Source organism: Lactuca virosa, chromosome 5 (assembly GCF_052849685.1).
Source record: "Lactuca virosa cultivar CGN04683 chromosome 5, Lactuca_virosa_CGN04683_v6, whole genome shotgun sequence".
Taxonomy (NCBI): domain Eukaryota; kingdom Viridiplantae; phylum Streptophyta; class Magnoliopsida; order Asterales; family Asteraceae; genus Lactuca; species Lactuca virosa.
Genome location: NC_136430.1, coordinates 451,361,164 through 451,374,633, shown reverse-complemented (window position 1 = coordinate 451,374,633; position 13,470 = coordinate 451,361,164). Strand labels below are relative to the sequence as shown.

The window sequence follows — 13,470 nt, the reverse complement described above, 5'->3', positions numbered from 1 at the left end:
ACTAATAATACAATTAAAATAAATAATAGTAAAAAACTTTAAATTTGTTTTTATTGATTATCAGATACTTCAAATATCTGAATATTACAATTGTTATGTGGTGTAACGTAGTTACGCTATAATGATAATTCAGTAGGCATTAGACACGTCTTTATAAAATACCGTTAACATAATGATCACCATAAATATTAGCGATAACAATAGCTATATGATTTGTGATATCTTGTTGACTAAACATTAACGTGAAGCACTTTGGAGATTCTTGTCTGCTTAGATAATTATCGATTACACCATATATGTTTGCAATAAGAAAAAGAATATTCGACATAATAAGCCAATGTTTAGTTCATGAAAAAATGCAATCCAAAATAATTCAAAGAATTTTTTTGGACAACAAGAAGAATTTATTTAAATGACAACAACCAACAAGAAGCTAGTTGAAAACAACATTTACAAACGGTTTTTGGATCCACCAAAGATCCCAACACACATTTCTACCCCATTTAGATCTATTTATAATCCAATTTTAAGAGAACATTTGGATCTCATTAAAAAGGATATGTTTTGACTTCTCCAAGCCATCGTACAACTTGTTGTTTCTTGCCCGCCATAATACCCATATGAAAGTGAGTATAATCACAACCAAACCCTTTGCGTACTTGTTTTTCGAGTTCTGCCCAGAGACCAGTCTTACCAAGTCTTCTAAAGTGTTCACCTGACCCACTTTTTGATCCCACCATCTAAATACCAGTAACATTGTTTCTTTACCAGTAATGCATTCAAGAAAGACATGTATTTCAGACTCCTCTTTTACGTTGCAGATAGGACACAAAGCTGAGGGTATATTAATACCTCTACAGATCAAATTAAGCCTTCTGAGCAGCCGACCAACTCTTTCCCTCCAAAACACAAAGTTTACCTTTCCAGGACCAGTCTATTCCAATAAGTTCTTCCTAGAGACCAGTCTTACCAAGTCCTCTAAAGTGTTCACCTGACCACTTTTTGATCTCACCATCTAAATACCAGTAATATTTTTTCTTTACCAGTAGTGCATTCAAGAAAGACGTGTATTTAGACTCCTCTTTGACGTTGCAGATAGGACACAAAGTCGAGGGTATATTGATACCCCTACTGATCAAATTAAGCCTTGTGGGTCAAAAGAAACACAAACACATGAAATCACAACATCATCAGCACTTATTTATTAAGAACCAGAAGGTTTTCAAGAATACTTACAACCAAACCTCACTACATACAACTCTCTTCTCTCTACAAAGAACCTCACTATAATCACTCACCTATACTACACACCCTATGAATGACTGATTAAGAACAGAAGGTTAAACCTAAGAACAAGAACACTAATGACGAGAGAAAGAAGAAGTGATATGTATGAAGATGAATACACATCTATCTCCATTCCTCACACAACCAATCAATTTATACCTATGACTAGTCAACCGGGTCACTGATCTACAATATGGATCGGATATGACCCGCGTGTTTCATAACCTCACCATCTCACTACTCCAACCCAATAGTTCTGCAACTTATACACTATATACCCTTCTGCACCAAATCATAACAAACACAAGAAAATATATATAAAATAAATAAACTAAAAATATTAAAAGGATACTTAAAAGGATATAATGAATTATAAGTTTGTAACATTAAACTCTCATAATTCAACACCCCTCCGCAAACTTATAATTCAAACCAGGTTCAACATTTATTCTGAAAAGGATCAACCAGACCTAAACCTTTACAAATCCATTCATGCTGAACAACATTCCAAAGGTTTAGTAAAAATGTCTGCCAGATTAAAATCTGAACTTACTTTATGAACTTCAACAATACCTTTAGACACTCTATTTCTTATAAAGTAAGTGTCAACATCAATATGTTTTGTTTTTTCATGAAACACTGGATTATGAACAAGTTTTATTGCTGACTCATTGTCACAGAAAATAGAAACAGGTGTTAGATCTGTCAACCCAACATCAAACAATATTTTTAAAATCCACATAATTTCACAGGAAATAACACCAAGTGCTCTATATTCTGATTCAGTAGAGGATCGAGAAACAATATCTTGTTTCTTACTTTTCCAAGATACAATAGTATTACCAAGAAAAACAACATACCATGTAGCTGATCTTCTAGAGACTAAACACTTAGCCCAATCAGCATCAACAAAGCTTTTTAGATTTAGATTACTCTTTGAAATAGAAAAACCCCTTTCAGGATTTAACTTAAAATATCTAAGTAATATTATAGCAACATTAAAATGAGATTTTCTTGGTGAATGCATAAATTGACTCAATACCTGAACAGCATATGAAATATCTGGACGAGTAATGGTCAAATAAATGAGTTTTCCGATTAATTTTTTATAAAGAACAATATTTTTAACAAGCACATCATTAAAATCAATTCGTTCTCCTCTAATTACAACATTACAATCTAGAGGAGTCTTAACTGGTTTACAACTCAACATTCCAAATTCATGTAATAACTGAATACAATATTTCCTCTGACATAAACAAACACCTTCATTTATATCTATAACTTCAATACCCAAAAAAACGTTAATTTTCCCAAATCTTTGATTAAAAATTTGGATTTTAAAAAACTTTTAAGTTTATTAATTTGTTCATCACAATTACCACTCAAAATTATGTCATCAACATATACAAGTAATATAACAACATTACCATTAGAAGTTTTAACAAATAGCAAAAAGTCATTCATACTTTGAACAAATCCAAACTCAAATAAAAACCACATAATTTTTCATTCCACTTTCTGGGAGCTTGTTTCAGCCCATATAAAGATTTCAGTAATTTACAAACTTTGTTATTATTTTTATCATTATAACCAAGTGGTAATGTCATATAAACATCTTCATCCAACTCACCATAAAGAAAAGCATTGTTTATATCTAATTGAAATAAATTCCAACTAAAATTAATTTCAAGAGAAATAACAATCCTGATAGAAACCATTTTTGCAACAGGTGAAAAGGTTTCATCAAAATCTATACCTTCTCTTTGGTTATACCCCTTAGCTACAAGCCTTGCCTTAAATCTCTCTATTTCACCATTAGATTTATACTTTTTTTATACACCCACTTACAACCAATAGGTTTTCTATCAGCAGGTAAATCACAAATTTCCCAAGTATTATTCATATATAAAGCTTCAATTTCTTTATTCATAGCATTTACCCAGTTAGGATCCAAAGATGCTTGATAATAAGATTGTGGTTCAACATATTTATTTAAATTGGTTGCAAAACACTTGTTATCAAGACTAAGAAAAGAATAATTAACAGATCTTTCAATTCCATATTTATACTTTCCTTCTATAACAAAATCATTAAATTTTGAGGAAATCTAGACTCACGGTTATATTTTCTAACTCCTAGTAACTGAGAATCAGAAGTAGAAATAGTATTATTAAAGTTTTCATCAGAACTATTAGTGGGACCTAATGCAACAATCTCAGGTTGCGAACAAGAAGTTTCACAACCAAGAGTACCTTCCTGATTAGATATAGTTGCATCTAAACTAGGACTACCATCAATACCAAAATCAGTTGCACTTGATGGTTGATCAACCACTGTATCACCATCCTGATTATTACAACTTAACTCTCCACTATTTTGATTATCATGAAAATTTTCAGAAAACAAAAGTTCATCATTGGAAAATGGATCCCAAGGATCATTATTATGTAAAAAGGTTGTCTCAAGAAATTTAGAAACTTCATTTGATTTAGAAGCCAACTTAAAAGGAAAGACAGTCTCATAAAATTTCACATCCCTAGAAAAGAAACAATAACCATTATCTAAGACTAAATAAATTGTAACCTTTTTTAACATTAGAATAACCAATAAGAACACATTTCTCAGAACGTTCAGAAAATTTATCAGTATTGTTTAGCTTTGTAGCAAAGGCCAAACATCCAAACACACGAATTTTATCATAAACTGGAACATGATTATAGATTAATTCAAAAGGAGTTTTACCATTTAAAACAGAAGATGGTGTTCTATTTATTAAAAAAACTACAGTTAAAATAGAATCTCCCCAGAATTTTTTAGGTAACCCAACTTGAAACAACAAAGACCTAGCTACATTCAATTAATGCATATGCTTCTGTTCTACCACTCCACTTTGTTGTGGAGTGTGAACACAGGAAGTCTGATGAATAACTCCTTTGGTTTCAAGAAAACTATTCATTTTTAGATTAACAAATTCTGTTCCATTATCTGATCTAATAACCTTTAGGTTAACATTAAATTGATTTTCCAATAACATAACAAATTCATGAAAACAGCTAAATACTTCATCTTTAGATTTCATCAAAAAAACCCATGTAGCTCTAGTATAATCATCTACAATAGTAAGAAAAAATCTAAAACCACCAATAGCAGCAACTCTATAGGGACCCCAAACATCTAAATGAACAAGTTCCCCTAGATTAAAGGACTTATGCTCACTCAAAGGAAACGGTTCTCTAGTTTGTTTAGCCTTATCGCAAACATCACATGGCATAACTGACTCATTATCAAAATTGAAAACTGGTTTTAAAACATTTAGGGCTTTATCAGTTGGATGTCCCATTCTATTATGCCATGTTACTTTTGATACAAAACATTTATGACTATTAATCACTGAATTTGACCTACCTAACAATTGATTTTCCAAATAGTAAAGACCTCCAAATTCTTTACCAGTCTTCACAGTCTCCATTGACAGTGAATCCTGAATAAAATAGTTATTTTCATTAAAAACAACTTTGCACTTACTTTCTTTACAAATCTTGTGAACAGACAAAAGACTAACATGAAAATCATGAATAACAAAGACATCAGACAAAATAATAGAATCAGAAAGACTAATGTTTCCAATCTTATCTATTTTAGCAGTTGAACCATTAGGATGATCAACTCTTAGATTAAGTTTGGAGACATCAACCACATCAGAAAGTTGTGATTCGAAAGCAGTCATATGTTGACTTGCTCCTGAATCAACAATCCATTTTCTTTTATTAAAGAAAACACTATTACAAGACATACCTGCCATATTAGCATTAACAGATACACCTTCTGATAACTATTTCTCATGAAGAAGAGACATTAACTTTGTATATTGATCATTTGTTAAAAAATGATGATCTGACTTATCAGAAGAAACAATTGAAGCATTAACACTTTCACTAACATGAGAAGAAGTACCAGATCCAGTAGATAACTTATTAAACTCAGACTTGGGTTTAAAATCCTTAGGATACCCAATAAGCTTATTACATTTCTCAATAGTATGACCTTTAATTCCACAATTCTTACAGATTAAATTCTTATTTCTACCTTTAAATGTTTTATTATCAGTAAATTTACCAGCAAAAGCAGAAGAATTGTGACTTTTATTAGACAAAACATAAATATTCCTATGTTTCTGATTAGACTCTTCTCTGGATACAACTGAAAAGGCAGTTTTAACATCAGGCAATGGTTCCATTATAAGAATATGACTTTTAACCTGGTTATATGAGTCATCAAGACCACTGAGAAACTGCATAAGTTTCATGAGTTTAGAATGATTTTTAGTATGAGTAGCAGCTTCAAAAGTGCAATCAAGACACTTTGTTAAGCCATCAAATTCTTTCCATAGACCATCCAACTTCTTAAAATAATCAGACACTGACAAACTACCTTGAGTGAGACTATTAATTTGTTGATGAATATTAAAAACAACAGAACCATAAGCCTTATAATAAGTTTCACAAAGTTCATTCTAAACATCCAAGGCAAATTCAGAACATGCATGTCCAATGTAAATGGATTTAGAAAGTGAGTTAAGAATCCAAGAACACACAATAACATTAACCTTGTCCCACTTTAGAGATTTAACAGCATCCTTATTATCTTTTATTTCAGTTCCTTCAATAAACCCTTGTTTATTTCTGTCTTTAAGATCCCTAGTCATTGAACTTTTCCAAACCCTAAAATTTTCAGTACCAAGCAGTTTGAAATTTATAATAGTTGTCACAGAATGATCTGAAGGATGCAAATATAGAGGATCATCAAAATCAACAACATCATTTTTACTAGATGACTCTGGTGGTGTATCAGACATGATTAAATGATTAACCAATCAAGAAATTAGATAAATCAGAAATCCAGGAACCAATCACACTTCTTCCACAATAGTTTCTATAAACAAGACAAGAATCATAACACATACAAGGCCAGAGCAAGCTTGTTCACATACGAGAAACAATATGATCAGAAGATAGCTTATCTATCCAGAACACCAAGAATAAAAAAAAATAGACAAAGATGTGTGCGAAACTTACAAAGATCCTTAAATAATAAGCTCAGCAAGAAGCAATGTAGTTCCGATGAATCTGAAACACAGATTCACCGCTGAGAAATCGAAACAAGCATTCAAATGCCAGAACCAACCTGATTTTAGAACCTGGTTTGCACAATCTTAACGTTGACCTTCGAGATAACGTTGACCGTTAGAATTAACACAATATCAACCCTAATCGTTTACATCTATCACAAACGTTTACTCTTAAGATGTGACAAGAGAACAACCAGGTTGATGATCACCTCACGATCTGAACAGATCGGAAACAAACCCTAGATCTGATAATAGATCTAAAGAACCCCAGGAGAGGACAAGAACGAGCCAGGACCAGACCCAGACACAAGATCTGAAAGCCTAACTCGATCTACAAGAAACGACCTGAAACCCTAACTCGATCTAAACCCTAACTCGATCTAGACGAAGAACAGATCATAAACCACCGTAACTCGGCTCTGATACCATCAAAAGAAACACAAACACATGAAATCACAACATCATCAGCTCTTATTTATCAAGAACCAGAAGGTTTTCAAGAATACTTACAACCAAACCTCACTACATACAACTCTCTTCTCTCTACAAAGAACCTCACTACAATCACTCACCTATACTACACACCTTATGAATGACTGATTAAGAACAAAAAGTTAAACCTAAGAAAAAGAACCCTAATGACGAGAGAAAGAAGAAGTGATATGTATGAAGATGAATACGCATCTATCTCCATTCCTCACACAACCAACCAATTTATACCTCTGACTAGTCAACCGGGTCACCGATCTACAATATGGATCGGATATGACCCGCGTGTTTCATAACCTCACCATCTCACTACTCCAACCCAATACTTCTGCAAATTAGACACTATATACCTTTCTGCACTAAATCATAACAAACACAAGCAAATATATATAAAATAAATAAACTAAAAATATTAAAAGGATACTTAAAAGGATATAATGAATTATAAGTTTGTAACATTAAACTCTCATAATTCAACAGTGGGCAGCCTCCCAACTCTCTGACTTATGTTGTTGAAATAGCCTTCATAAATCAATATGTATTCTTTTAGAGTGTACTAATAACTTGTTGTATATAAATCATATTGAGTTTCATCTTTTATCATCTTTATTCTTTGAATAACATACGCATATCCAAGAGATTATGTCTTATTTTGCGTGCATTCTATTAAATTTTCATTGATAGTTGAATACCTAAATATTGAAAAAAAAAGATTAAAATCTAATAATGTTTACAAAAATATAACTATCTAAAAATATATTAAAACTTTCAAATAAATAATATATACCTTATTAGTAGGCCTGCCAATCTTGTCGTGTTCGAGTTGGTGGGTCGCGGGTTGGCGGGTTAAAATACACCAACTCAAACACGACCCATTAATTATATAGGTCACCGGTTGGCGGGTCATTGGTTGATGGGTTTGGAACATAAACTCATATACGACCCGTCAATCCACTTATTTATAATGGTTTACAGGTTGGGGGTTCATGGGTTAGATTTGGGTTTGTGGGTCAGATTCCATAAATAAAATAGATAATTAAATATGAATAAATTCTAGATGTAAATGAAAATGAAAACATTCATGAAAACATGTTCAAACTAAAACGTTAATACAAATAGATAAATTCAAGTGTTAATGTAATAGTCATATTAATATAAATCTTAATCCTACATTCCTACGAATAATATTTAATACATTTAAAAAATATATTTTTTTTTTTTAAATTTCTAAATGGGTTGGCGGGTCAACCCATATGTTTTTTGACAAACCCATATATAACTTATTTAATAAACAGGTTGGCGGATTGACGGATTGAATAACTCAACCCAAACCCGGGTCGTGTCAAGAATTATCAGGCATACTTATTAGAGCATTAGGTATGGACCCGTTGAGGTAGTGTTATAACACCTTATAACACAAAGGGGGAAATGATATTCATGATGTTATGACCATGTTATGAGGAGGTTAAGAGGAGAAAAGTAGAGAGAGAATATATGTGCAGCCAATCAATCTTCCCGTTTCAATATGTCATAACGCCAACAAAATATGCCATAGCACCAAGGGGGAAATGGTGTTCATGATGTTATCACCATGTTATGAGATGTCACATCAGCAAAAATATCACTTCTCGTTGCCCATACCATATGCTCTTAGTATGAAAATCCATTGTGTATCAAAAGAAAAGAAAACAATGTACCAGCAGCCAGCTGGCCAACCCGTTTCATTATATTAAACTTTAACCATTTTCCTCGTCAATTTTACCAATTTAACCGATCAATTATATTACTATTATATAAAAGACAAATAGGTAATGAAGGCATATTAAAAACTCATATTGGAATAGTCTAACCTTCATTGAAGAAGCAATTCTAAATTTGCATAAACAATTATTACTTGTCTCTTTACACCCCTACATACAAACCTGCTTTGTCTCCTTTTCCTTCCTTTATAATTCCTCTTTTTTCACCATTTTCTAGTCCCCTCGTGTGCATTTAATCATCATCATCATCTTCTTCTTCTTCTTATTCTTTCTTCTTCATCATCATCTTCTTATTCTTTTTTCTTCTTCTTCTTATTCTTCTTCTTCATCCATATACTTTTCAAATTTCAAGCTTCTTTCATGGCCGCCACTGGTTCACCTTGTGGTGCATGCAAATTTCTGAGAAGAAAATGCACTTCGGAGTGTATTTTTGCACCCTATTTCTGCTCGGAACAAGGCCCCGCACGGTTTGCCGCCATTCATAAGGTGTTTGGTGCAAGCAACGTTTCAAAAATGCTGCATCATGTGGCGGCTGCAGATCGCTGTGAGGCGGTGGTTACCATTGCTTATGAAGCTCAAGCTAGAATCAAAGATCCTGTTTATGGTTGCGTTGCACACATCTTTGCCTTACAGCAACAGGTACATAATTTCCTGATGTAGTCGGCTAAATTCTCTGGCTTCTTCTATTTCTGGATATGTTTTTTTTGAACGGTATATATCTGTAGATATATAGTTCAAAATTTTATATAAAATCATAAAATAGAGAATTTTCGGCACCAAAACTAAATGGGATTAGTATGTGGAGTTTTCACAATTTTTTTTTAATAAAAGTGTTTGAAAAATCTAATTAAATATCATAAATTTATTAAAAAAAAAAAAATCGCTTTAACTTGATCAATCTGTGAAATGTTCACACCGGGTGGCATATTTTCTAGTTCCGCTGCTAGGTATAAATAGTGACGGAGCAAAGGGAGGGGTTTGTTATCCCCCTCAAGAATCTGTAGTTAATTAATGTAAAAATCTTTCTTATAGAATCATATTTTTCAGAATTTTAATTTGTCTTATAAAATAAAAAAGTTTAATGTGTAAAATTTTCTCCCTTTGCGAATTCAATCATGACCGGGAAAAAAACAGTAATGGAGTTAGGGATCGGGGCCTGCTCATGGATTCTCCTACCTAACAGATTATAATATAAAGGGCTTGTAGCCCAGCGGTATCAGGTGGTGCCCTTCCTTTTTGAGGTTGAGAGGTTGAGGGTTCAAGTTCTGTGGTTGACATAGGTAGAATATGTGTTGAATATGTGTTGTTAGTTTAGTAGTAGATTAGATTTGCCGGTTAAAAAAAAAACAGATTATAATAAATAATTTATTGTTCCCTATTCACATAATTCTAGGCATAAATAACTTATAAAATCGTCATTTATTTCATTCCTGTATCATGATCTTTTCGACATTTTTAATAAACCAATCTAATGAATCTTTAGGTTGCATATTTACAAGCACAAATAATGCAAGTAAAGGCTCAAATGGCACAAGGGTACGTGGATTCAAGAAATCTTGAAACTCCCAGCATGGCTGGAGCAATGCCATATCATAACTACATAAATGCTGCAAATTTCACGACCTTCACTACATCACCACAGAGCTCCATGGAGTCAATCGATCACAACTATGAAGGCATTGGGATTCAAGAGATTCAAAGCCGAAATGGTTTCAATAATGATCATGGGTTATATAACAAGAGACTTTCTGAAAGTGATTTGGGTGAGCTTCAAGAACTTGCAGTCAGAATGATGAGGAACTGATCTTGATCAGCTAAAGTTTGATCTTGTGATCGAATATATTATGTAATATGTATATATAGAGTTTAAGTTAGAGATGAATTAGATAAGAGTACGAGGCATGGATCTTGGATAAGTTTCTTGAAGATGTTCATGGTGAAAACCTTAAATTGGAGAAGTTGGTGCATTTTACTTGGAAATTTTGGATGTCCCGGTTTTAATTATGTTTTAAAACATGCATTTTACGTAATATATGTTTTAAAATGCAATTTAAATGAAGATTTTGTTGAATTTTGAATTGACCACTTGTCTTTTTTTTTTTTTTTTTTTTTACAATTTAGTATATCGAATGCATTTAATATTAATATGTAGAGAGATAGGTTAATGTGTTCTGAATATTTATTGTATGGATGTAGAAATCAATATATGTCAATTATTTAAATAGGGTAAATTTGTAATCTTATATTTTTAATAATATTTTTAATTTAACTAATTGATTCGTATATGAATCAAATCCCTTTATATTATGCAAATATTTATGAATATCTTAATTATCATTAAGCCTAATAATCTATATACATTCACATCATCTGTGAATCATACACTACTTTTCCATCTCTGCTTTCATCTTCATATTTTTTATATTTCATAGTTTAATGGATATTCTACTTTTCCATCTCTGCTTTCATCTTCATATTTTTTATATTTCATAGTTTAATGGATATTCTTGAAGACAAATAGGTGAAGGTATTTTAGTTTTATCATGATTATTTGTAATCATAAATACTTAATACAATTTATTATTGCCAGCATAATTCTCCGGCTGATAACAATTCAGATTTAAAGTCTTCTAAGAATAACGAAGACAATGAATATAAGAAGTTTGGTAATGTCAAAGATTCCAAGGTGAATGAAGTTTTCAATAAAAAAGATGTGGGATTTGCTTTGGAATTGGTCATGATAAGAGAAATTATCCTTATACATTTGCCAAGAAAGCATAGAAGTTCAAGAAGTTCATGAATTTAGACGTTTTAGCTATTATGAAATTGATTTCCAGTAAAATAAAAGTAGGGTTTGATGAATTTTAGGGGTTTTTCCTTCTATTTTATGTTTACAGTCAATAAATATCACTAATAGTTCGTGATTTTATGAATGTTAGTGATTTTTTCTTCTATATTTATGTTTACAGTCATTATATATTAATACTAGTTCATGGTTTATGTTTTTTTTATAAACAAAACGAATAACATTCTAACCGCATTCATATTAGTTCATGGTTTATGTTATTATGACAAAATTAGCATATTTAATATAAAGACTCCGAGGTTTAGTTTTGTGTTATAAGTAGAGTTGTGTAGTGTGGTTTAGGATATAAAACATATAATGTGAATTGTGTTGCTAGTCTTATTCTATATTTGATTAAAAAACTATAACAATGCATAATTATGTTAGTCATATTTTTATAAGATTCTGACAGAATGAAGCCTATATAACAAGACAGTTATATAAGTAATATTTTTTATATGATTCTCATAATATGTCTGAAATAGTAAAATCTGAAAAAAAAACAATTTACAAATTAACAAACCAAAAAACTAATGAAATATTTTTTCTTTTATAAAAAGCTAACTTTAATCTCATAGTTCAACATAATTTTTTAATCAAGTATATAATAAATTTTAAATTTTAATAATGTATTGTAATACTGGAAAATTTTATCTATAGAATATGAATAAGTTAAGTAAAAAGAATATCCTTAACGCATAGTAGGATCCTTATCTTTAGTATGTTTAAAAAAAGAATCAAAATTAAATCATTCTTAATTAAGGAATGCATATATCACGCCTTTATAGTTACAAATCATATGCTTTTTCCCTCCTTTATTTTGTACTTTAGTTTCACAAAGTTTCTAATATTCAATTTACATAATAACTAACAACATTTATGAACTCTCTTGGCGTTTATTCGTACTTTAGAATTTCTTATGGATGATGAAGTATCAGTTAGTAATAATAATATTCATGATGAACATGAATTTCCTATTGATCATGTAAAGGAACTTGAAGGTTACGAGTTATCTAATCATCATACACTATAAAATCTATATTTTATGATAAGGAAACTAGTAATCCCAATAGAGGTGAATTTTTTATTTTTGTTAAGGTTTTTCCATATTACAAATTCTATATTTTGATAAGCATGTTTAATTTTGTTTATTGTTATTTTCATTATAGCGACATTTTAATGTACAAAGCAGACACTCCATCCAACTTCATTCAAAATCGCACAGATGACCAGACTGCCCCATCGGTGAAAGTAGCAATCATAATTAAGGTGATGTATTTTAATTATGTATTTTTTAATTTGTATACTTTTGTTGTTATGTGTATACCATATATATTTTAACTCCGTTACACTCATTATATTATAAGATGTAGAAAAAGAAAATGAGTTCAATGATGATGATACAGAGGATACTATTGACTTCCAGAAAGGCAACGATACCAAAAACAAATTATATTATGAATAAATAACAACATTTTATATGCTTATCACCCTTGACATGCGCAATAAATGCTAGCCTTTTATCCAACTTGATATTTTCATACATCATGTTCTAAACATATGCAAGCTGAAAATCAATGAATAAATAACCAAATCATTAAAAAATAAACAAATAATTTTTGAATAAATAACAACATTTTAATCTACAAACATTAGTCACTTACCATCAATGTGACAACCCGTTATTTCCTTTTAATAAGATTCTAAACTACAAGTATGTTTATTTAGCTTATATACAAATACATGTGAAAATCATAGAAGTAAGGTACTAAAAGTCCAACACTTAACATCAAATTCACACTTGATTAAGTCAAACTTACACTAGTTCAAAGTTAAGGGGCTATTCTTGAGTTAATCCAAAATTTAAGTCATGAAAACACCCAAAAATGAGGTTCATGGCCAAGAAACACTCCTTAAATGGAGTTTACGGCCAAACATCACTCCTAAATGGAAGTTCA

At 31.1% G+C, this 13,470-nt stretch overlaps 2 protein-coding genes across 2 annotated transcripts; one reads left to right on the top strand and one right to left on the bottom strand.

The window, feature by feature from the left end:
* Window positions 1-5,122: 5,122 nt before the first annotated feature.
* Window positions 5,123-6,145, bottom strand: LOC145114286 (uncharacterized). Its single transcript, XM_079050289.1, has 2 exons — window positions 5,897-6,145; window positions 5,123-5,803 (listed from the first exon to the last, which is right to left on the bottom strand). The coding sequence occupies exons 1-2, from the start codon at window positions 6,143-6,145 to the stop codon at window positions 5,123-5,125; spliced, it is 930 nt and encodes a 309-aa protein (XP_078906415.1).
* A 2,754-nt stretch (window positions 6,146-8,899) lies between these two features.
* On the top strand, window positions 8,900-10,647 carry LOC145116044 (LOB domain-containing protein 16-like). The gene is made up of 2 exons (XM_079052409.1): window positions 8,900-9,306; window positions 10,151-10,647. Exons 1-2 carry the CDS (start codon window positions 9,028-9,030, stop codon window positions 10,469-10,471), a joined length of 600 nt encoding a protein of 199 aa, XP_078908535.1. The 5' UTR covers window positions 8,900-9,027; the 3' UTR covers window positions 10,472-10,647.
* Window positions 10,648-13,470: the final 2,823 nt, after the last annotated feature.